Below are 25,627 nucleotides of genomic sequence, written 5' to 3'. Positions count from 1 at the left end.
TATGCAGTACTGGCTGCTTAGATGTGGGTAAAGGGATGTTTTCCACCTCTGTGCTGTCATTACAGACTCCCCAGTGATTCTCATTTGTTAACTCTTCTGTACTGACATAGCAATAAACAGACAAACAATGGGATAGAGTAAATAGATTACTTGCTTATAAAGATTTCCTAGCAGTTCCTGAGATTTGGATTTGAAGGACTACCTACTCAGTAGATTTTTGCACTTTATTGAAGCATAATGCTTATTCCTCACTTCTGGAAATCCTGTCTGGAAAATCCATGTCTGGAAATCCTGCCTACTTCTGTCTTCTCTCTTTCACTGACTGGCTGGTACTAGAGCACAGGGTGGATGGGAGAGCTTGAGTGATCTGAACCTTATGTGAAGAGCTTATATCTGAGCCCAGATTTTAAATTACTGTCTCTTTTTCTTGCAGTCTCTGACCTTTTCCTTGGTGTGCTTGTGGTGGGTTGTTTTCTGATGTTTCTCACCCTGCTGGTTTTCAGGTGGTGGGCAGGGGAGTGGCAGAAGTGTTCAACCACGTGTGGCCCAACAGGCCAGAAGAAGAGAACTGTACTTTGCATCCAGACCGTGGGATCTGATGAGCAAGCACTGGATGTCACAGAGTGCCAGCACCTGCTTAAACCAAAGACCCATCTGTCATGCAACAGAGATATCTTGTGCCCATCTGACTGGACAGTGAGCAACTGGACTGAGGTAAATTCGTGTTAGCTGAAACAATGAACTTTTTCTCAAAATGACCTATTATAGTCAGCAAAAAGGACCAACGACCTGCTGTTTTGCCTTTTAAATTTTTTTCTAAAATACTTTTCTATAGTTTAATGTGTTCACAAATCCTTTGTGCAGAAAAAAACCCCACTCCTGCTTCCTGAAGACTTTGGGAAGTGTTGCATGTTAACTTGCTGAGCTTTTGGGACTGTAGAATGTGGTGTGCTTAGTGCTAAAGAGTCTGTGTGAGAGCAGTGGCTGCTGTGGGCCAGACTAGGGGGATGACTACTGTCATCTCTGTAGATCAGCAAAGCATTTTTAAATTCTTTACATTCATATCTCTTGCATCCAAGACTCTCCCTTTTTTCCCGTAGCTTTGGAAACACATGGGAATTGTTCAAAGCTGCACCAAGAGACGTTCAGGTTGGACATTGGGAAGCCTTTCTCTTGTGGGAGGGTGGTCAAACCCTGGAACAGGCTGCCTAGGGAGGTGTTCAATGTCCCCAGCCTGTCAGTGCTTAAGAGAGCATTTGTATAGTGCCCTTAGCAGCATGCTTTGACTTTTGGTCGGCCATGAAGTGCTCAGGCAGTTGGAGTAGGGGTTGAGGGTTGAGTTGTTGAGGGTCCCTTCCAGCTGTAAATACTGTCTTCCCTTCTTCTTTGAAAACTCCACTCTCATCTTTCTCCTTCATCTTTTTTTTTTAATTAGACTCACTGCTATGAGAACAGAGTCACATACTGAACTAAAAAAAATCTTGTGACTGTATTGGATTGGTTTAGGCTGCTCACAACCTATCATCAAAAATATTGATTTTTTTTGTTAATTGAGTAACCCCCATGTTTTAAATACCTGTGAAAAAATAGATTGAGCTTACATGACTAGCAGTACAATTATATAGAAATGGCACACGGCATGTGCTCAGGTGCAGTTGGATTATATTTACAACTTACTGATAAAAATGCATTTTTACATCTGCAGAAACTGGACAGAGAGTGCAGGTATTTCACCTGCACAAAAGACAGGAGCTGATTAACCTGTCTACTGTGAGGCTACACTGGTTGCTTTCCTGCTCCTGTTGCTGCAGAGCTGATGTTGTTTTTCGGCTGTGAACAACAGAGTGCTCCAGCAACACAAGGTTCCTGGTGTTTCTACTGCCCTGTGACCCAGACTAGCTCTAAAATGAGTTAAATGTGTCAGAGGCAGTAAAGTCCTGGGAAAAGGAGAGTTCATCCCTTCATATTGAGCACCTGGTTAGGCTTCCTTGCTTCTTAGGAAGAATTCTTCCAGTAGGTTTTTTTGTAACATCTCCACTCCTACTCAACCAGTCATCCAGCCTTAGCAACTCCAACCGGAGAAGTGTGATTTTATAAAATCCTTAGTTGAGGCACAGCTGCTGAAGGCATGGCTGTGCCTGTGGGCCTGAGGATGAAAAACATCACAGAAAAGAAAAACCACTCCTTATCTGCATCTCCTTAGCTCCCAGCACTCTTTATACATAGCAGTGCTCTCATTTAAAGAGAAGCCAGGTTGGCTAATTACCTTCTGTAGTCTCTAATTGAGGACAGACATGCTAGTAGCTCTGGCAGCAGTTCATGGTTGTACTAAGACTGAATAAAACATCCATTTCATAAAGTCAGCAAGGGTCTGTGAGCTGCATGGATCACCACAGCAGGTTTGTGGCCCTGTGAGCAGCACTGAGCCAGTCAGGTGTGGGTTCAGTTCCAGGTTTTTAGTCTCTATTTTTATAAATCTGGTGAAAAAGGTATTGACTAAATGACTTTGTAAGTCAATGAAGAAATCAAATTCCATCATATTAATTTAATATTTTGTCTTTATCTTGTAGTCTTTTTTCACTACTATTTCCCCAAGGTGACATTAACTGTTGAAAAATTTGGAAAGAACTCCATGGTAGCAGAACATCACTAGAATGAAAGGCTTGTTCTCCAGGAAAAGCTTTGTAATCTATTATTTGTCATTATGCTTCTTTATTATAAACAAATGCCATCTGATACTTCTGTGCAGGGGAGATACATTAATTCTGTTTCATTTGCAGTGCACAGTCACTTGTGGTGGTGGAATAAGGACTCGTAATGTCACTTGTGCCAAAAATAATGATGAGCCATGTGATATTTCCAAGAGACCAAACTCTAAGGCCCTGTGTGGTCTTCAGCAATGCCCTTCTGCTGGAAGATTTCTGATTCCCCCACAGGCACCCAGAAGAGGCAAGATCATAATCAGAAAAACAACTGCTGATCCTGAACGGAGTCTTCCTCGCAGAATACCCAGACCAAACCCCAAGTTCCATACAACAACAAAAATACCCAAGCATGAAAGTGTAACTCCCTTTTTGCCTACATCCTCTGGTTTGGTCAATGTCTCAGGAAAAGAGGGAGCACCCAACAGGACATTACAAAGTAATTTTGCTGAATCGGGTGATGTTTACAATTACCCAGTTGTTTCTACTGAAAATAGCTCATATCAAAATAGTACTTCATGGCCTTTTCATAACAGCTTAAGTACTGAAATTATAAGGCATGCTGAAAACACCTCTAAAAGTGAGCCAGTTTCTACTGCAGAGAGTGAGATGCAAAGAAGTGAGGACACTCCTGTTTCCTCTTTTACCAGTAATCCAGAAATAACTTCCAGCTATGATTACTTAACTGAGGAATCTGACAACACTGATGGGCCACTTGGAGTCAGCAAGAAAGCAGTTGATCTCTTTTACAGCACAGAACTCAAGCCTGAAATCAGGACCAGAAGCACAACCTTGGACACTGCCTTTCCTGTCACTCAGAATGAGAGTGTGACTTCTGAGACCCCACCAGCATCTCCTCACCAAGACCTTTCTGTGCTCCACTCAGTTAGCAGCGCTGCACAAGGGCTGCCATTTCCAACAGCAGCAAACTATGTCAGTCTTCAAGTTGATGTTCCTGTTGTGGAGGTAACAACCCCACAAGCACTGGTTACAGAAATGCCCACAGAGCTTGGTCATGCACCCAGAGATCAGACTGACAACAGAGAAGAAATAAAGCTGCCTGACACCGTAACTAATAGCACACAATCCTCAGCTCCCAAGCATGCTCTGAACAACCAAAGTGCAGCATCTGAGGGTGTTTTAATGAATGTCACAGACCACAGCCACGTAATAACATCCAACAGTTTGCCCAGTGATGCCTACTGGATAGTAGGCAACTGGAGTGAGGTAAGTTATTTTTTGCTCGTAAGAAGTGGAGAGTGTACAGGTGTCTGAAACTCTGCTGAGGAAATGGAGTTTCTTCATTTGTCACAATTTTCTGAAATCAGTATCATATATGTAAAATACCACAAAAAAAGGTGGTAACTTGGGATATCCAAGATTAGGTTGCTTACAGAGAATGAATATAGTCATCACAGGGCCTGGCCATAATTTACCAACTTTTATTTAATACCCTTCCCACTATAAAGTTTTGTTTTTATGTAAACAGAGTTCCTTTTATGCTAAAGGATTTTATATTTTTGATACCTAAAGTGAGAGATGTTGGTGTCTGAACTAATCATCTCATTTTTTGATGGCCTTTTTTACCAAGCTAAAGAGGGTCAGATCTGGAAACCTCCTAGTGCTGATCTGCCTCTCTGTCTCAGTGCTGATGGAGAATGCTATCCAAGGTCTGTTTCTGTGTACCTGTTTGCTCTTGGGTCTGCTGGGAATGATTTACAGTCATAGAAATGCAGAAATTCAGGGCCAGAAAGGACAGCATGAGGTTACTAAATTCAGTGGAGACATATCTAGACCCCCAAGATGCAGTTGGATGCAGACAGTGGGTGAGACCGCTGATCTGTCCTCAGAGCATCAGCACTTGTTCAGGACATGCACTCCTGATGGCAGTTTTAGCTTTCATCTTGTGCCTTCCTGTGGCCAGGTGAGAATGGCCTTAGCTTCCCTTGTTCTAGTGGGACAGGTGAAGCATTCCCTCCCACCCATATCCCTGTAAGAGAAGACCTGCTTTTAGATCTGCTTGAGTGCAAGACCCTACAAGAGAAGATCAAGGGAATGGTTGTGGCCCCAAGCCCCCACAGCCTCAGCAAAGGCCTGTCATGCAGAGATGCTGCTGTCCCACTCATTCATCATCCACCTTGAAATATTTTCTTTATAGATAGCAAACATCTTCCATACTGAAAATGAGGATTCTCTTCTTTTATATGCATTCTCTTCTTTTATATGCAGACTATGGAGGAAAATTGTCTTAATAACTCTTTTGGGGTCTGATGTCTAAATTCTTTCAAGATTTTCCTTGTGTTTTTTAAATATCTAGGGACTTTTTCTTTTCTGATCTTGCTTCGGTTTCACCACATATTTTTTATCAGTGATGTACATTGTGGTCCTGGTGGACACATGGCATATAAAATCAACTAATTATTAACATTTTATGTATTACCCTCTTAGTGAATGCAGAAATGAGATTTGTCTTGTTTTGTAACCATCTTGCTTTGATGTATTCAATTTGTGGTCCACTGTAAATGCTGGATCCCTACTACAGTATTTCTAGATCAGCAGAAGTTCTCAATTACATTTGGGAGCTCTGTGTGTGTGTGTGTGTGAATAAATATATATATGTGTGTGTGTGGGTGTGTGGGTGTGAGTAAATATATATATGTGTGTGTGTGTGTGTATGTGTCTGCATGTATGCATAAAAAGTTTTCCCTAAATGTAGTATTTTGTATCTATTTTTTTTTATTTCAGGCTACTGCTTTCTTACAGTTTTTATTGTGGCGAGGTATCACTGAATTCAGATTTCAACATTCCAGCCTACTCTCCCAGCTTGTCATCATTTTCAAATGCCTTAAATGCATGTTGTCTTTCCTCATTTCATTTAGTTAATGAAAATGCTGAAGGGAGCCTGGCTTTGGAGCCCTGTAGAACCATATTTGGAAAGTCTGTTCATTTTGACATTGAACCACTAAGAACCACTTTATTACAGTTTTTCAGTTAGTTGAACACTAACCTTGTAATTATTTCACCTAAACTGTATTTATCTTTGCTAAAAGAACTCTTTGCAGGATCATGTAAAAATGCATTACAGCAGCCAGCTCCTTATTTCATTAAGCCATGTTCCCCTATCAGAAAAGGTTATTAGACTCACTTGAATTATTTCTTCTGGATGGGTCCATGTGGGCTTTTCTTTTGCTTTATCATCTTCATTAGTATTTGCCAGTTTGATCTTGATCGTTTAATAATTTGGTTTTTATCTTCTTGTGAAGTATGCTTGGGTGAAGCATTCCATTAGACCACAGATAGGACTTTTTATTTTCCTAGAGATAAATTGGAAGATACTCTTATCTAATCCTCTGGGACATTTCCAATCTATTATAAGAATTGATTCTCAACAGTTCAAAGATTATTGAATAAACACTTGAATGAATGTAGAGATAAGGTTAATACATTTGCTTTCACAGAACTGATAAAATCAATTTGAAGATACTTAATGCATCTAACTTTGTTATTCTTTAATAATTTAGTAGTCTTTTGCTACTCTCATTCAAGCTGCTATTTTTTGTTATAACAAATGTTATGGGAAGTGTGGCACATTGAACTTCAGTTTTTCAAATTTGAAGAAGTGATGAAAAAGTGAATTTATGGAGAATCCATCTTTGGAGATATTCTGAAACCATCTGGACATGGTTCTGGGAAATTGCCTCTAGGTGGCCCTACCTGAGCAAAGCTCCTTTCCAATTTCAGCCATTCCATGGTTCTGTTAATAAAGTCAGCTATTCTCTTTCACATTAAATAAAAGTTATTTCACATACACACCTTGAGTCTGACATTTACAGAACCTTTTCTTTTTGTTCATTACTTTTAATTAATTTTCAGTCTAAAGTTTTCTGACTTTATTTTTGCTCTTTCTGTTTGCCCATCCTTAGTGAAACTTTGAATCTGTTTCTAGATGACATCTCTCCAAGGCATTGGTATTTCAAGACCACTGCACCTAGCCTGACAAATACCTTGCTATGCTCTTTCTCTTTTAGTAGCTGTCAATATTTTGACATTGCTTTGCTCTGTAGGAGATGTCCATACTAGTAAATAAATGGTGCCAAGAGCAGTGATAGTCACTGAGGTGGAAAGGTGTGACATGTCCCATAAGAGGGCTGGCACTTGTCCCCTCAAGGGAGAGCACTAATTTGAGTAGGGCAGAACAGTGCCCATTTCCACCAGTGCTTGTCTGTTAATTTTACTTCTTTCCTACTACTTTCCTGGGCCATTCTGGGCTGTCACTTTCCCCTTTCTAAGAGCTTTCTGGGTAGCAAAGATACTCTATTACCGGCAGATGATCTTATTCTAACACTGGTCATCTCATTCTTCTGTTGGTCATGTAAAGTCACCTGTACTTTCTCCCTCTGTGACTGACATCTGCTGTTCCAAGGGGAAATTTTGGTTCCCAAATGACAAAGGAAAAAACAGTATGTCTTGAGAAATATATTTAGCATCAAACAACAGCCAGGAAAGCTCAGGCTTTATTCTGAAAGCATTTGAAGTATCATGCCTTTCTCTCTTGACCTTGTGCCTGCACACAACAGGGTTTGAAAGAATCCTGCTGTTTCACCTTCCTCACACAAGACCATGAGTCTTCCTCAATGTGATCTGCCCAACATCATCTGTGGGGCCACCTTTGCTCTTCTCATGTGTGCTCAGAAAGGGCTTTAGTCAAAGACTTCAACATCCCTTCAGTGAAGTCTTGGTGTTGTCAGGCTGGTGTGGCAAAGCTGGGGAAGGCATCAGGCCATCAGAAAGCAAGGCAGGGGCAGTCTGTCCTCTCAGTCAGAAAAATTGCCTTGGGTAGGTGTGTCACTAGGCAGAACAGAGCAGTGGTATGCAGTTTCCTTTAACAGGACCTTTGCGGCCACTTGGACACACATCCCAGGAATCACCAGGAGATAAAACATCTCCAGTGTTGATTTTTTTTCCCTGCCTTAGCTTCAGCTAAAGTTTCCTTATTTTTCCAAGGACACTTATTCAGTGTTCTATATTTAACTTTCCCACTGCCACACAGGGAGTTCAAACCACACAATAGCATTTGCTTTCTTCATCATTTTGCTGACTTAATCCAAGATTATTTATGCTGTTTCTCATGCCAGCTACAGGCTGCTTAGTGTGTGTTGAATTTGGCACTACATGTATAGCTCACTGACCCACCCTTTCTAAGGCAGAAGAAGGTAAATGGGTGTCTCCAACCACTTTTCAACCCCTCCCGCTTCAGAATACAATGACAGCGTTTGGGATTTTTTGTGAGGAGTGTGCACTCTTGGGATATGGACTGGAATAGTCAATATTCTCTTTCCTGAGACACAAAAATCCTCCCAGATGTTGAAAACACTCAGCCACTTTCTGAAATAATGGTTTAGAGAAACATTTTCCTGTACAGTTTTCCTAAGATTCCTAATATTTATTTAAGATTTTCAGCACCAAGAATTCAATTAGCTGACTCTCTCATCAGCAGTATTAGGGGTAGAGAGGGAACATGCTGAAAATTGGATGCAATTGCATTTTACTTTGGATCCCTAAAGATAACAGAAGAAAACAGTGGAACAGCTGGTACAGATTTAGAATGTCTCGGTAAGCAGGAGTTTGCCAAAGAAAAGAAGTGCATAGTATAAATCAGGACTGATATTGTCCTAAGAAACCAAAAAAAGCCCTCCTTCAGAATATTAAGTAAAATTTTGGTGAATTTCAAATATTTTTTTGGGTATCTCTGATAACATATGTCATCTAAAACGGCTCTAGATATTTATATTTAGGTTCCAGGATTGTTTCCAGAATGATGTACTAATGTTGAGTTTGCCCCTGGGCTTTCCTCTTGCCCTTGTGCAGTGCTCTACGACCTGTGGAATGGGGGCTTTCTGGAGACATGTGGAGTGCAGCAGCAGGAACACATCTCACTGTCAGGACATGAAAAAGCCTGATCCTGCAAGGAGGTGTTATCTCCGCCCATGTGCTAGCTGGAAAACAGGAAATTGGAGCAAGGTAACTTCATTCAGGGCTGTGTATGAACAGTATGCTTGCAGATTTCAGTGGGTATGAAACTCTAAATATTTCATTTTTAAAACAATTATTTACTCAGTGAATGCATACATGATTCCCAGTTGACCATTCAGCACTAATTCGCTAATTTCCTGACGAAGTTATATCTGGAAACACATCTGCTGTGAATTTTGTTCTTCCTGTGGTGGGTTGTGCTCATTAACTCTGGCACCTAAAGCCGAAGCAGGACTCGCTGCTCCTGTTCCTTGGAGCTGACAGAGCAAAGCTGTACACAGTTGCTTGTGGCATCTTTTTAATCTCTGCCTCCAAGGATATATTCTAATTTTAAGAAGCAGTGGGAATTTGGGAAAGGGAATTGTCGTGATCCTACTCACCGTTGTCACCATGTGCTGTCTCTTGACATGGTCTGTTCCCCATTCATGTAACTTCTAAGTCTGTTCTGTGCAGGATTCTGTTTGGTCCTAGTTTTGTATCCATGGCCTGTTCAAGAGACAGAAGAGTGTCCAGGGTGCTAAGTGGAACCCAAAGAATTGTGCTTGAGCCCCATTTTGATATTTTAAGCTGTGTGAAGAGCACCTGGAAGGACTTAGGTGACTTCTTGAAGCTTATTACATTTTGTCTTCATGCAGTCTGAAAATTGAGTTTCAAACCACAGATTATTTTTCAAGACTGAAAAGAGACAAACTACAAAATTTTGTTTTAAATATTGTTGATTTAATAAGGAAAAAGATAGGTGTCTCAAACTTAGGCAGTATAGATCATTTCCGTGGGCAATGTTGTTGCCACTGGGCTAGAGGGCAGATTGATACAAATAGAAGGTTATAGCTACAAAGCCTGTGTTATTATTGAGCTCTTAGACGTAAAATTGATTTGTACAGGAATTACATGCCTCTTTAGAAAGTTCAGGAAAGGCCAAGGCTTTACATAACTACATTTAAACCTTTGAAATTAATTTTAAGAGATACATAGACATCCTGCCCTCCCAGCTGCAGCAGGGCAATTTCACCGTCACTTTTTCTTCATAAATGTCATTGCTCTTACAACTAGTGAATGATGGCCATGTCTCAAAAAATAGCTAGCAATCAGGTTTAATGATAAAATACAACAGGAAGCAATTTTTTTAAAATGTCAGACCAGTTATGAAACAAGTTTGAGGCAAGGGGCTTCTCCTATCAGATTTGTATTACCCTCCATTTTTTCCATCAAGTGAACTATACAAACCTAATTAAAGTTTCATATATTAAAAAAGGTTAAATTTTGCTTGCTTTACAAGTGGCAATTGTTTTTTATTACTCATTTCAAATATTTTGAAGACATGTTGTCACAGCAAGATCTCTGGGTTCCCTGCTAGTGCAGTAGAGCTTTTTCTGTTTTCTACTCTCATTTAATTTTTCCCCTCCCCTAAAAGAAAGGTGCTTGAGACTAAATCTTAGAGTTTGTGTTTAATGCCAGATATAATTTGCATATATATTGAGACTGTTGTACTCAGTTTCTTATAGACCCACTTCTATTTCTATCCAGAGAGACAGAAACCTGTCCTGTGGACAAGAGTAAGGATTCCCTTTCCATCCATTCTCCATCTCCTGGGGGAAGTATTACATTCAGGTTCCTTGCTCAACTAAAGGATGCTTATTTATGCAAAGGAAAACAGCATCAGTTGCTATTGCATCATAGTGGTAAAGGTGAAAGGTGATCTGAGAAGGTTTCAGTGGTGCAGTTGGAATTGGCTTTAATTCTGCTTGGAGACAAAACATGTATTTTTCCTTATCCCTGGGGTAGCAAGTTCAGTTCTTCATCAAGAGCAGGAAAGGTCCTGAATTTTGGTGCCTGGAGACAGGACCTGGTGATGCTGCATGAGGTTTGGAAAAAGCTCTGGCTAGAAAAGGGAGACTGGAAGAGTTCACGTAGCTCCTCAGCAGAGCTCTAAGCTGGGCAGTGATTTCACAGGCTGTGAGTGAGGCTCAGGGTGCCTCTCTCCTCCCTCCCACCTTATCAAACTGAGGCTACTCTTCAGGTATGAAGTGTCCTGGTGCCATGGAGGTGCAAGGAAGATGAGCATGGGAACTGCTACTCACTCCCTTCCTCTCTTTGAAGCAGCTAAGGAACTGACAGTATCCCTGCATACAGAATCCATTTTTTGTATTTATTGCATTATGACTCTTTCACTATGACATTTTTAGAAACAGCTGGCAAGATTTCCCAATTAAATATGTATCCATATTATTAATGGCCATAGCAGTGTAGTATGGGAGGTACTTACATGGCATGTTCCGGGCTGCTCTGAGGAAAGCCACAGCATTTAAGCCTCAGGGACAGGTTGGTGTTCCAGTAGCCTGGAAATTCCTTCTGTTCAGGATGCTCAAAGCTCAGACTGTCCTGCCCTGTGACTGGGGAAGGTACAGTCCCTCAGCTGGGCTCATCATGTGGAGATGTGCCCCTCTCTGTTTTGTGTACAGTGCTCTGTGAACTGCAGCGGAGGCTTCAAGACGCGAGACGTTCACTGCATTGATGTTGGGGAAAAGCGGCTGCTCAGGCCTTTCCACTGCCAGTTACTTGGCTATAAACCACAGCTCAACACTAGTTGTAACACAGAACCTTGCTTGCAATGGCATGTGGAGCCCTGGAGTGAGGTACTGTTCCTTAAGAGAAGCTTTGTGAGTCAGCAATCTGCTTTCAGGTTACAGCAGCTGTTGGATCCCGTGCTGTCAGGTAAAATTGTGCTCCAAGGAAGACATGCAGCTGGTGAGTTCTTGTGCATGGCTACAGCAAAAATTAGCACAGGTGTTCATTATGCTTCACAAAATTATTCTTACAGCTGGAGCTTTAAATTACCATGTATGAAGGGGAGAAGCAGATGGCCTGGAAGAAAATCTGTTGTAGCTATCGTATTGGATCAGTAAATGTGGTTCATTTAGATGAATCCTATTTGCTGCTGTTTTAATCTTGCCTTCTCATTAGGGCAAATTTAGAATGTCCTTTACACTTTCGGGCTGAAATTTTATGGAGCAAAAGGCTAAAACCAGACATAAAATAAATCTGACTTTTGGGTCTCTTTGTAACTCAGATCTGTTACTCTTTGTAACTCAACCAACTCAGAGGCAGCCAGGCACATATTTATGTCAGCTAAAGCATGTGGCCTGATTATATTTTAAAATTTAACCCTACTGAAAGCAGCTCTGGAGAACGTGTCATGATGTTTGCAGCCCTGTGGGCTAATGCTTTGGGATTTTAAGGGAGGTGATCACATTTTACAGAGCACTAACAAATCACACCTGGAGGAGACCAGGGTGTGCTGTTAGAGCAATCAGCAGGGGGAGGAAAAATAAAAATAACTGAATTATTGCATTTATTTGCCACTTAAAATACTTTATAAAAACACTAGTCCAACCTTGGAAGTTGCCCTCATGTTAAAGACACTGGATAGAAATAGATTGAAAAGGTTCATTTATCAGATATCAGATATATTATTCTGTCCATAGGGGTGCAATTCCTTGTAGGACAGTAACAATGCTTTATTCAAATTATACTTGATACTTTATTTCATATCAGAGTGTAAAATACTTTGTGTATTTCAAGCAGACTTAGTGAAAAAATGGAGAAAAAATTGGTGAATAAGGAATTCTAGAATGTGGACAGAAAAATGTTTAAAAATAACCTGGGTCTCTATCTTTGCATGACACTTTTACTGCCAAAGAGTTCAGTTGTTGTATGGATTGAATTTTAATGTTCCCAGCCACCTCATAAGAAATGAGATGCCGCATCTTATGAATGTGTTGTGTCTTCAGTCAGTGTTACAGATTAATCCTGCTGACACATGACTTCTACTCTAATGTCTTGTTAGAGATGCTACTGGTGTTGGTGATGTTGATGAGCAGTTCTGTGTTGCCTGTTCTGTGTAGCCACTTCTACTCAGCCCTTTAGTCCTTCCAGTAGTAAGTGCCAGGAGCTGCTTTTCCCCATGAAGCAGCTTCTTCTCCTTCCAAGCACATAGAATAAGTGTCTCAGTGCAGAGCTTTTCTTCAGAAAGAAAATTGCAGAGCTTTTCTTCATGTCTGCGCTTCCGGATTTGATGTGCAGGCAAGCCTGTACATCTTCCTAAACCCATGGGCCTATGACCCTGAGTCCTTGTTATCTGTGGCCCCACATGTTCTAAATGAACATGTCCAAACATCTTTGTGGTCTGTTTGTGGTTTCTCATCCTTTCCCACCCTGGCTGTGCCCCTCTCCTGGCAGTGTTCGAGGACGTGTGGCGGTGGCCAGCAGCAGCGGCGCGTCTCCTGCCCGCGGGAAGGGCACTGTGACTGGAACAGGAGACCAGATCCCATGGCACCGTGTAACAGGCAGCCTTGCACTCAGTGGGTACACCAGGCCTGGAGCCCGGTAGGATTCATTTTATTTCTGGTTTATGTTTTGTCATAAGCTGGCCATATTTGGTCATGTTATCCACTTGTCTCTGAACCTCAGCACCTGTGGCAAGTACAGTTCCTTATGCACAGCTGAAGCTGCAAGAGGAGAACTTCTGAAAACATTACTGAACATTTCATACCCAGCCTGTGCCTATTCCGTCAGGTCACAGATAATGTAGCTTCTATTTTTTGTTGCTGTATTAGATGTCATTGGAAGTCTGGGATCTTTTATCTTGTCTGAGAATGAAGGAGTTTTACCATTAACATTCTTCCACTGCATGTCTGAAATTTTTCACTGATAGAGGCTATTGGAGGGGATCAGGTGATCCTCAAAACAACTTTGGGGAATATTGTACTTGCCCATACAAAGAGAAATTCTGAATTTTGACCAACAGCCTCCTACATAGTACCTGGAAATCTTATTGACAAATATAAGGTGTACCTTTGGGGAGCCTTCCACTATCTGCTATACATATTTATCTATCGCTATACATATTTATCTATAAAGAAACTAGTATATCTAATAAACCTTTCCCTCCAGTTTCCGTAATAAACATTGCATACATTACAAGTACTCCTCACAGCATAATGGAATATTGAAGGAATGCTAAAAGAAGGAGCCAGAGATCAGGAAACATTGGAGTCTCATTTAACACAGAAAATTCAATGAGTTGGTTTTGACACAAAGCCATTAGATGGAACATGACTATAATGTACTGTAGAGTCAGTGTAAGACTAAAATATGGAAGTGAAGCACATAAAATAAGTAACAGAATACCAAATGTTATAGCAACTATTTTACTTATTTATTAATCCTATATTGATGTATTCATTAATAATTTTACTTTATAAAAATATTTTAAACATCAATATAAAGTTGTTGCAAGAATACCTAAGATCTTTCAGTCTATCTCACGCCAGTACTATTTTGCTTCATGTACAGAGATACACATTAGAAAGGGGATAATTTGCAGAAAAATTACAGAGGTTCCTCTCCTGTCTTCATCTCTTGTGCTTTGTTAGCTGACATTCTCTATCTGCTGAGTTCTTTATCTCATTTATTTGCTGCCACTATTTATCTGTAGAGAAAAAAAAAACTAATTGGCATTCTCAGATGCTCTGGGAAGTCACAAGAATTAAGTACGTTTACAGAATGGTAGAGGAAGATATTTTAAAAGTGTTTGGGTTTTATGGCCTTCTGTGTGCACTCAGAACAAGCAGCTGGCAGTTCTTTTGTGGTCATAAATAAAGGGTAACCTCTGTTTAAAAACCAGGAAAGAAACAAAACCTTGTTGGGCTTTTTTTTTAAATCTTAGCTTGGTCATTTATTGACCTAATATTGCAATTGGTTATTCATGTTTAACTTAGATAGTCAGAAAACACAGGAAGCAAAAACTGTCCTAATTTTTGTGAATTTGGTTTATAAGTCTCTTCTGTTGTAGGACTGGCATTGCAAGTCACCCTTTTCCTCTGTAGAAAACAGTGCTCTCCCTCTGTTTACACATTCCAAGATGCTGTATTTATACCATTTACCCTCTACTGTATCCTGCCAAATCTGGCCAAAATGCACCATGGAGGTGTCTGGATGTAGCATAGAGTACACAGATTACTGTAATGTCATTGCTTCTGGATGACAAGGCAGTTTTAGCTTCCTGTCACATCACAGCTCAAATATTGCCATATTGCAAAATTTCCATGTAAGAAAAAACTATGTATGTTAAAATTATTCTTTCAGTGTGCTGTTTCTTGTGGAGGGGGCATTCAGCAAAGAATTGTGAAATGCATGAATACAGAAACTAATGAAACTGAAGATGACAGTATGTGCCTGGATAAAATCAAGCCCACAAAATACCAGAAGTGCAATCTGCAAGAGTGCAGAAAAAATACAGGTAGAGTAATACGCATGCATGAGACAGTTTTCTCCATGTCTGCTGAGATTCTGCAAAAACTGGGAGCTGACTCCATCTATCAACTTCTTTTGAGTAGCATGGGCTCGGTAATTACAGGTCACCCTGGCCTGCTACTGCTCAGTTGCTCTGTTGGCAGAAACACACTCTTGTGTCTTCCAGCCCTTCTGGCCTTGTGTTGCCATGATGCATTCCTAATTTATGATGGCACAACTAAATTAGTAGGACTGATTGTGTTGGCCTGTTTTAGCTAACTCAGGGTGCAGTGAGGACTGTGGAAGGACACACATTAAAAAACAGTTGCCATTTCTTAAGATAGATCACTCCATGGAAGCTGTAAATTCTGGACTGGGAGTGCAAGCAAGCAAATTCTTACCTACACTGTAAAAAAACACTTGTAAAAAAGTCAGTGTCCCATAGGGTGAGACTGTCCAAAATCAAGAGGTGAAGAGAAGTGTTCTTTTGAGTCAGGGTGTCCTGTACCTCTGTCCTTCAAAGGCCCAGGAGCCCAGCTGTGGTACATGGTTAATAGCCCAAAAAAAAGAGGCATCAGGGGAAGGGGGAAGCTTACAGAAGGAGTAACATCTTTATGAGCAGTGTGCGTACTGCTGCATTCAGGAGGTACCCTCAGATAATAACAGCAACATCTCCCAGCTCTTCTAGAAAAACTTTCAAAAGCTTTTTGGAGGATGATCTTCCCTGTTAGTGCTAAGGGTCTAATTTGACAGTGAGACAATGGTTTGAATCTGGAGGGCAGTGCGGGTCTGACATGCTCTTGAGAGTGATGCATCGCTCCTGCTGCTGTTCACAGAATTTTAGCACATGTTTTGCCCTGGGGTGGATTGGTATGCTTATTTCCTATCCCTCCTGTGTTCAGAGAGAAAAACTCAGATAAATACTGCCTAAACACATTAGTAAGAGTAACTTCTGTGAATAGAAGTTCAAGCGGCCTGTAAAACATAATAAATGCCTTACTGGGTAAGCACTGGTCCATGCAGCCCACCCTTATGTCTCCAACAATGGCATTAGAAAATGCTGCTTAGCAGGAATGCAGGAGGTTGGAGCTTTCTTGAGATTCATTTCCATGATAGTCCTCCAGCATTTTCAGTTGATGTATATTAGGACTATTAAAAGTTCTCCATGTCGTGCCTTTTTATTTAAACTTTCATTAATATGTGGCAACTCTTTTTGGTGCTGTGGTCTGCTTCCACCCTCTCCTGTGGCAGCAAGTTCAAAAAATCATGGAATTGTTAAGGCTGGAAGAGACCCTCAAGACTATCCAGTCCAACCATCCACCCAGCTGTGCCGCTGTAACCCCTGAACCACTCAAACACATCACCCAGTGTCAGATCAGATGCCTCTTGAACACCTCCAGGAATGGTGACTCCACCACCTTCCTGAGCAGCCTGTTCAATGCCTGACCACCCTAACAGTGAAAAAATGTTTTCTAAAGCTAATCTGAGCCTCCCCTCTCTCAGCTTGAGGCCATTTCCTCTTGTTCTCTCACTGTGGGTGTGGCAGGATAGGCTGACCCCCACCTCACTGCAGCCTCCTTTCAGGTAGCTGTACAGGCCTGTAGTCCCCTGGATCATCCTTCTGACCCTCCCAGAGATGGGAATTACGTTTGCTGACTTCCAGTCAGGTGGAACTTCTCCAGTTAGCCAGGACTGCTGGTAGGAGATTGAGAGTGGTTTGGCAAGTTCTCTCAGTTTCCTCATTACTCTGGGGTAGGTCCCATCTGGGCCCATAGACTTGGCAAAGCATGTCCCTAACCATCGACAGTCCTGGATTATGGAAGCTTCTTTCTGCTTCCCATCCCTAACTTCCAGCTCTGGAGGCTGGATATCCCGAAGATAGCCATTCTAAATGTTCACAGCCTGGTGTGAAAAAGTCTGCTTTCATCTGTTTTAAATTACCTTTATACAAGTTTTCTTTGAGTTTCCCTCATTGCAGTGTTGAGGGATTTGCTCGAGAGCAGCCTTGCTAATATACCATCTTCCTTCTTTTGCACACCTTGCCTTCTCACAGCTGAGGACCTCCAGTTTCCAATATCTGGCTAAATCTGGCCCATCTCAGTCCCTCAGAGCTACCACAGACCTATCACCACGGTGGTACAGACAGCAGCAGTCCCTCCCATGTTCTGATGCTGCAGGAATCAAAGCATAGCCAAGCTGAACATGCAGTTGCATTGTGCATTGTCTGCACTGTCCTGCCTGCCCTGGCTGGTTGTGCAGCACTCTGCCAGCCCATAATGCTCATCTTAGGGGCAGTTACAAGAATGCAACAGTACCAAATTCAAATCATTGTTGCCAGGCTTTCTCTGGCAGTCCTTATCAGCAGAAAAGTTGAAGTGGAAAACACAGATCAGCTGTGTCTGTCATGAAAGTAAAAATCTCACTGAACAGTCATGAATGTTGTGTTTTCCAAAACAGAAAGTCATGTGTTCACTAAAAGATCCTAGAATTTCAGTGGGAGGTCAAGCTGATACATATGATTCCCATAATACAAGGGAAGAGAAAGCCCCCATGAATGAGACCCTTAACAGACATGACCATCTGGCATAAAGCAGTTCAAAATTCTAGAAATACGGGGAGTGTGTCAGCAAAATACAGCTAATTCTTGTCATCTTCTTCACCACAGGGCTGCCCTGCAGCAAAGACCAGCTGTCAGTTCACTTCTGCCAGAGGCTGAAAGGCATTGGAAAGTGCTTGCTGCCATCCATACAGACTCAGTGCTGCTTCACCTGTAGACAATCCCGAATTCGGAGCAAAGCAAGATATGGGGATCAGCGAGGCTTCAAACAACAAAATTACACTAAATCTAGAAGAAAACCACCTCAAAACTAAGAAAACAACAACCAAGCAGCTTGGCACTAGCTGTTTTATTCTTGTTTCCTTGAATAGAGCTTCTGTTTACAAGTTTTACCTTCCTTATTTTTTTCTGAACCATCCAGCATAAATGGAAATCTGTGATCAAAACTGGGAAAGCACATCACCTAGGGTTATCAGTCATAATTTACTGCTTCCATTTTTTCTCTGTAATAGTCCAAAGTTTATAATGTAATTTTCAGTGTACCAGCAGCTAGTACTACTTAGGCATGCATAGACACTAGAAACAGGCTTGCAAGAATTTTCTGGTTTTTTGTAATGAATGTTTAACTTGTTCTTCCATCTCTTTTTCAAAACTCACTTGAAACACCAGCACTGCTTACTCAAGAGTGCTTAGTGAAGGTGGCCCTTGGGGCAGCAGACATACACCTGTGCCATGGGCCAGTTCTCTTTATGCTCTCTTGCCTTTCTTTTTTAGGAATCAAGGTGAAGTGGCAATGTTTCTCTAAATTCATTGCTCACTTAATAAACTTAAAAGCAGAGTTTTGTAATATCTGATTATGATAGGCAGGATGAATTCAAACTTGTTTTTTCAGGAGAAAAAAAAGTCTTTGCTTAGTACTTGACTGAACCTCTAAAGGATACCTCAGCCATAATCTGTTCTTGACAGTTTTTTTCTGCTACGAATGTCTTGCTGTAACCTGAGAAGCCTATAAAATGTGGGATGTTAAATTCCCAAGTATGTTTTAAGCAGCATTTCTTGGTACCACAAAAGTTAAGACATCTGCATCTACCAGCTTAACAGTCATAGAATAATTTGGGTTGGAAAAGATCTTTAAGATCAACAATTCCAGTGCTGCCAAGTCCACCACTAAACCACACCCCTAAGTGCCATATCTATATGGTTTTTTACACATTTAGGGGAAAATCCAGCAATGTCTTTTAGACAGTTTTATACATTCCATCTGATAGAATAATTTCAGTATAAAGAAAAATTTGGTTTTGCAGATCTTTTGCTAGACAGGCAATAACATTCTTATGTATCATCTGTAGTTCCTCTCCATGTAAAATTAACTATCCAAGGCCATTTGAAATTAGATAAGGCAACCAGCTTAAGGCTATTGCCAGTCTCTATAGCTGCAGGTATTCGGACACAAATGATACGTGTCAGCAGCACATAAAAAGCTGTCAGGAAACTGATGGAGCATAAAGGTTGTACCAGCTTGTTCTGCAGCAAAAATTTAAGCTCAGAACTTACCCTTTGGAAGAGGTGGTGTTCTCTCTCTCTTGGCTTCTCACTTCCACCAGTTTTATGTGAGTGGCCAGCTCCGTTTAGTTCAAGAGTGTTAAAGGTGCTGAACAGAGGAGCCAGGAACCTTCACTGTAATGGTGTCCACTCTTTACAGCATGAAGAGTAAAGGAGTCACACAGTGAGAAAGCAAAAGACTTCTAAGCTGATGTAGGTAAGGACAATTGGAAGTTGAGTCTTTTGCATTTAAAAAGTGAAATCTTTCTCTTCTTTGAGAAATTAAAGGAAAGAGCAGTGAGCTGGCCCAGCTAAACAGTCTTGCTAATTTCATGTTAACTTATGTGATGGAATTCAGCTTTATAGACTTAAACCTTTCCTGCAGCTTCAAATGTGGCATGCAGGCATTTCAGCAGGAAATTACCTGTACTACGTTTTGAAATCAATTTTACACCATCAGCATAAAGGCCAACTAGCAACTGGAAGCTCTGTAATTCACAGGGATGTTCAGTGACAGAGCTATCATGCCATACAGTATCTCCTGGTAGAGCAGAAGCCCACGTTCACAAGAGCACTCTACCACCTCACTCACAGCAGACTTTTCCCACAGTGTAATTCCATAATCATGGTGGAGCTGAGGGCTCCTGGGACAGCAGCCCGAGGCCCAGAGAACTATCTGCATACCTCGGGCCTCAGGCATGAGGGCACCTCTAGTCAAGTAGCATATCTGTTTTGCTAGTGAAGAAAATGCCAAAACAAACTTCAGAGAGCCAAGACCAGACTTTTTGAACAAAGCTGGGCATTTTGAAAAGAGCTGGACAAGAGCAGACATTTAGATTCCTTTGGAATTCATTAGGATTTAGACACCTTGGTTCTTCTGGCTTTTTTGAAAATGTCAGATTTGCATCCTATTTACTATGCAATTTCAGATTGTAGTACGGGGAAATGCACATTTTATGCAGTATATGGTGAGACACATAGTCATTAATCCAAGAGTCACTGTGGTTACAGAACTGTGACTAGCAGTAGCTTTATTTCTAGACAGACCTTTATGAAAGTTAATAGAAGTATTTCAGCCTGGCTATAATGTATTAACCTAGAGATGGCCATGAGTCAAATTGTCATTTTTCAAAGGTTTGTGTCCTTTGGCTAAGGACTTACTTCTTCATTTGAAGTCTCTGGGAGTTCAAAATATGCAGCATGGTAAGGTTAGATTTATTAACCTCTGTGATGGCAATATAACCCCAGTTTTAGGTGCTGATAAAACAAAATCCACTGTTAAAAGTGTGGTGCTAGGGTAACAGACATGGGGATGACTTGCAATGGTGCATGTGTGTGCATGCACACACTCTTACAGTAATATATGTCTGTGCTGTTGCTGGTCAATGCCAGACATGATGCTTTTTAAGTTTCACAGGTTGCTTCTCTCCTCCTGGGGACCCTTTGAGCAATAGAAACCTGGGCAGTTCTTACTCCTCTGGACACAGAAGTATTGAATCATGCAGGAGCAGAGGTGTTGTGCCTGATTCAGGAAGGATTTGGGCAGGGCTCAGGCTCAGGCTGTGTGGTGTAGAGCAGTTCCCAGACAGCCTGGACTGGTGGGCAGTGCAGGTGCTCCTCACATTCCCAAAAACATTCTGTAGGATTTAGGTGGGACAGAGTTCTGGGTCAGATTACTCTGTGCACAGAGGTACCTGCATAACATTTTACCCACAGAGGTCAGCAGAAGGAGGTATTTGGCTTAATGAGAAAGGAGCTGACTGAGTGGATGTGGTGCAGGTCGGAGGAAAATGCCTACAGGAGTTGTCCTTTCCAGTGCTCCTTAGGGCTAGTGTGGAGTTAAACCATTTCTGCCTCCATTGTTTTCTTCAGGGAGCTGTTATTTCATTTGAAATGAATAAAAAGTGAGTAAATTATATTATGGATATTAGTCAGAATAATCATTCTACCCAGGGAAATGCAGTCATTACTGTTTCTCAGCTTAAAACTTTAGGAAAAATACTGTGACAACATGAACTTTTTAACAGAGCAGTGCCACTGCTATTATGACACAACTGTTCTTAAGTAAAGGTGGATTTATGATCTGAACCCAGATGGTCATTAGTCTCAAAACTGAATTGAATACTAACTACAGAGGTGTATTGTCATTATATTATTGTATTAGCCCGAGACACATCAGCTTCAACAGATTGCTCAGGAAAAAATGTGTATTTGTCACATTCACAGCTTGTTCTAACATTTCAATGTTTAAAAAGCAAACTATGATGGCATATTTGTTTCAAGCTTCAATAAATGGCATTGCATATGTTTGATGTCTCTGGTATTTTGTGTTTCCAGTGCAAGAAGATTTGTACAATGGAATTTCCAGGAAAAAACAAAAAATTTAAAAGTATATTTTATATGTAAGAGGTCGTCATCACTGAGTTGTTTTGGTGCTTGATACTCCAGCATAAAAAAGATCAGTACAATGGGTGAGGGGGAAAAAGTAGAATATGGTGCTAAGTAAAAATATACAGTAAAAGGATTCATTACTTCCTATGAAATATAGGAAATCTTACCACTTCTAGTGGTTAAGCAGATACGTCTTAATTTTTTGGCAGCAGGTGAGAGTATCTGTTGTGTCTATTGAAGAGTTGCATATAATGTCACCATGCCCTGTGCCCCCCACCCTGAATCCTCTCAGCACTCAAGGTTTGCCAGTCCTGCTGCTGCTCGTGCCCAGAAGCTTGGTCAGAGCAGCCCTGATCTTTGATGTGCAGCCGAGGAGCACAGTTAGGCTCGGGCAGAGAGCACCCCCAGCTCTCACTCCATCCCCAGGCTCCACCCCAGGCATCCCTGCGTGGGCTCAGCCTCACAACGCCCTGTGGAGATCCCAGGAATTTGCTCCTCCTTGCTTTGGAGAGTCCAGCCCACAGGGCAGCGCCCTGCGCCGGAGGTCTGAGTGAGAGGGTTGAGCTGATCTGAGGAGGGAGGGGAGGCTCCCTCTGCTTTGCCAAGTCCCTTTACACGTTCCTGGAAGAGCCAGGGCTCAGCAGAGCCTGACGGGCAGATCCTGTGGTTCCGCACAGCTCACAGCCCCGCCTTGGCTCGGCCCAGCAGCACTGTCACAAATGGATGGGGGGTTTAGATAAGTCCTTGCCTTTTGCCCAGGCCTTTGGCAGCGGGCAGTAGCTTTATTGAGGTGGCCAGCACCCCAAAATCCACTCTCATTTGCGAGTTCTTTAACAATGGCTGATTTCAGCTATTATAGAATGGATTATTTATTTAATAGACACAAAGCTAACAGACATAATACTTAAACCAAACTAATACTACACAGGAATAAGAACAAAAAGAGATCACTAGTACTTAAATACAATGTGAAGTTAACCTATCAATGTTACAGCTAGTGAAGAAATAATATAACTTAGGATTCAATGTATCTTACCATCCCATTGTTGGTAGAGCAAACATCAAGATCCTTTCCCTCAATTCTCAGGGAAATAACCATGTGTCCAAACTCTGTGGAGAGGTCTCTCACACTTTCAGGGTGTGTGTGTAGAAGGCTTCTGCCTCTGTGATAACTTGTGTGTCTTTCATAGTTTGCAAAACAGGGTCTCTTAGTCAAGAATATTTCTTTTATCTTTTCCCACATCAGCTCTCCATACTAACATGTTGATTCTTAGCTGAGGCCTGAGCCCTTTTGGTGCCAGATGCCCCCTTGCTGAGCCTTTAAGGCCAGGTTATCTCTCTTTACGCACCAACTCTCTGGTGAGGGGACAGGGGTGTAGACATCCTGCCACAAGCACTCACCAAAGAAACTGCCCACATCAGCTCAAAATTAAACCAGCATGGTGACAGGATGAGATAAGAGGAGGGGATTTCAGGTGTGGTGCTCCAGACAGAGGTACTTGATGCAGCAGAACTGATAGTTTAATTTTGTGGATATAGAAATACGATACGTTGCAGACTTAAGAGAGAGAAATTTCAGCCTTGCTGAATGTCCTGTATTCAGAGGATACTAAATTCCTATCCTTGTATTCATGTATTCTCATGTTCCCTGGAGAACAGGAGTTGGTGCCAAACCTCTTGGATTGGCTGATCTGACTGTGTTTCAGAATGGTGATTAATAAGAAACATGGTTTATTGCTGCTGCCCAGCACAGCAGCCTCCCTAGCTCTTATTCCATGAGTAGAATATGGGGAGCTCACATGAGGTGAGCTCATTTCTGCCACCACTAATTTCTACCACTGATTGATCCCAATCACCTCTTTTGTCTTGGTGGGAAAATGCAGATACCTCCGGCACACTCACAGGAACAAAGCCTGGGATGTGTCAACCAAGGAGTACAAGTTTCTCCTACAGATGCAATGGTTACAGCAGTAAGGCCCAGGGAATGAAAAATAACCACAGGACCCTCAGGGTGGCCACCCACAGTCTGCAAGCTCTGTCAGGGTTTTTAAAGGATTCTCTGGAAACCAAGGAGCTGCTAAATAACCTGGGAATCACTTGATGCCAACTTGGTATCACAAACTAATAAGAAAATATCAAGATTCTTGAAGGCTTCTTTTAATTTACTGTTACCCTTATGAGTCATCAAGTTATCATTTGCTAGATAAAAGTTAAAGATTTGGGGCAGAGGAAAATATTTTCCATGTGCATTTGGATGTTTTGCAAGGCAGTCTTTCGCTTTATCTCTGGAGTTACCTCTGTCTTTGCCATGTTAAAAGCAGGTGAGATGGTCTGGATTCAGTGATTCAGTGTCTTTGAGTGGGACCTGAGATACCAGAGAATGAATTGTAGAATCACAGGATGGTTTGGGTTGGAAGAAACCTTAAAGATCATCTAGTTTCAACACCCAGCTACGGCCAGGGACACCTTCCACTGGACTGGGTTGTTCAAAGCCCCATCCAGCCTGGCCTTGAACACTTCCAGAGATGGGGCACCCACAGCTTCTCTGGGCAACCTGTGTCAGGGCCTCACCACCCTCACAGGGAAGAATTTCTTTCTAATATCTAATCTAAACCTACCTTTTATCAGTTTGGAGCCATTCCCCATTGTCTTGTCACATACTTTTACAAGTAATCTCTCTCCATTTTTCTTCTTGGCTCCCTTCAGGTACTGGAAGGCCACAAAGAAGTCACCCCAAAATTTTCTTTTCCAGCCTGAACAATCCCAGCTTTCTCAGCCTGTCTCCACAGCAGAGCTGCTCCATCCCTCTGATCACCTTGGTGGCCTCCTCTGGGCTCACCCCAGCAGGTCCCTGTCCCTCCTGTGCTGGGAGCCCAGGGTGGATGCAGTGCTCCAGGTGGGTCTCAGCAGAGCAGAGCAGAGGGGCAGAATCCCCTCCCTGCCCTGCTGCCCACGGGGCTCTGGATGCAGCCCAGGACACGTTTGGCTCTCTGGGCTGTGAGTGCCATGGCTGGGCCATGTGCAGCCTCTCACCCACCAGTCTGGGCAGAGGGCACTGCAGTTTACTCTGGTGCTGGTGATAAGGAAAGCTCCCACTTGCAACACTGGCATACTTGAGTGATGGCAAATGTGGCATTAATGGGAAACTGCCATAAGGAAAACTCCAGGGTGAGGGAAGCTGATCAATGAACTATCAGACAGTGAATGTTTTATTGCAAGCCCATCAGGACTCACTGTGAACAGAAATGCAGTGAACCTTCAAGCTCCCCACATGCTTATTTATACAGATGGCAGTCATGGAGATACTGTGTTTCCTGTTTATTCTCCTATATCTTTTATCTGTTTCATACAATAGCTGAACTAAAGAAGCTTGACATTTAATTACCACTGTGTTCACTTGGAAATATATTTCCTTGTTGCTTGGCTCTGGAAGTAAAAATATTGTCAGCTTATAACAAATGGGAACATGAATCAGCCTCATAACAAACAGCGCTGGCTGATAAGATCACTGTCCTGTGCTGCAGTGCCTGTCTGAAGGCTAATGAATGGTGGTCTTTTGCAAGTTCTTTTCTATGTGACTCTGTCACTCGTCCCAGCCTCCATGGTAGTCATTGCAAGTCACTGGAGTGCCACATGCACTGCAAGACAAGTGAGATTTTTTTGTCCCTGAGCAGCTGTGGATGTAGAAGTGAATGATTTCACCCTCCTGCCCATCTGCTGAGATGTTCAGCCTGGCTGGTCTCAGCTCCACAGCCCTGTAAAGTTGAAGTTTTGCTTTACATCTAAGCTGAGGGGAGGCCATGAGCACCCGCAGGCTCCAGCATGAGGCAGGAGTTTGCTTTCAGCAAACATCCCTGTTGTCAGCAAGCGCTCCCTGTGTGCCACCTGGCAGCTGGCAGCTCCCTGTTGCTCCCGGGTCACTTATTTCTGTTCATGCCTCTCTTCCAAGTTTGTGTTCAGTTAAGGAGGCAGAGGGCATGTTGCAGCTGCCAGATCCTGCTGTAGTTAATGGGAGCAAGAACGTGTCGTGGTAATTATTGTTGTTACATGATCAGCAAACTTCAGATTTTGCCTGAAGCTTCCTGCTGGCACCCTCTGCCCTCCCACA

At 42.1% G+C, this 25,627-nt stretch overlaps 1 protein-coding gene across 1 annotated transcript in view; it reads left to right on the top strand.

The window, feature by feature from the left end:
• The window catches only part of ADAMTS12 (ADAM metallopeptidase with thrombospondin type 1 motif 12), a 141,509-nt gene extending 123,609 nt beyond the window's left edge, over nucleotides 1-17,900 (top strand). The window contains exons 18-24 of the mRNA XM_054517931.1: nucleotides 504-714; nucleotides 2,781-3,929; nucleotides 8,571-8,723; nucleotides 11,198-11,371; nucleotides 12,975-13,121; nucleotides 14,883-15,036; nucleotides 17,695-17,900. Of these exons, the coding sequence (XP_054373906.1) occupies nucleotides 504-714; nucleotides 2,781-3,929; nucleotides 8,571-8,723; nucleotides 11,198-11,371; nucleotides 12,975-13,121; nucleotides 14,883-15,036; nucleotides 17,695-17,900 (2,194 nt within the window). The remainder of the gene's footprint in view (nucleotides 1-503; nucleotides 715-2,780; nucleotides 3,930-8,570; nucleotides 8,724-11,197; nucleotides 11,372-12,974; nucleotides 13,122-14,882; nucleotides 15,037-17,694) is intronic.
• The last annotated feature ends 7,727 nt before the right edge of the window (nucleotides 17,901-25,627 follow it).

This window comes from Molothrus ater, chromosome Z (assembly GCF_012460135.2).
Source record: "Molothrus ater isolate BHLD 08-10-18 breed brown headed cowbird chromosome Z, BPBGC_Mater_1.1, whole genome shotgun sequence".
Classification (NCBI taxonomy): Eukaryota; Metazoa; Chordata; class Aves; order Passeriformes; family Icteridae; genus Molothrus; species Molothrus ater.
This window is presented reverse-complemented; position numbering and strand designations above follow the sequence as displayed.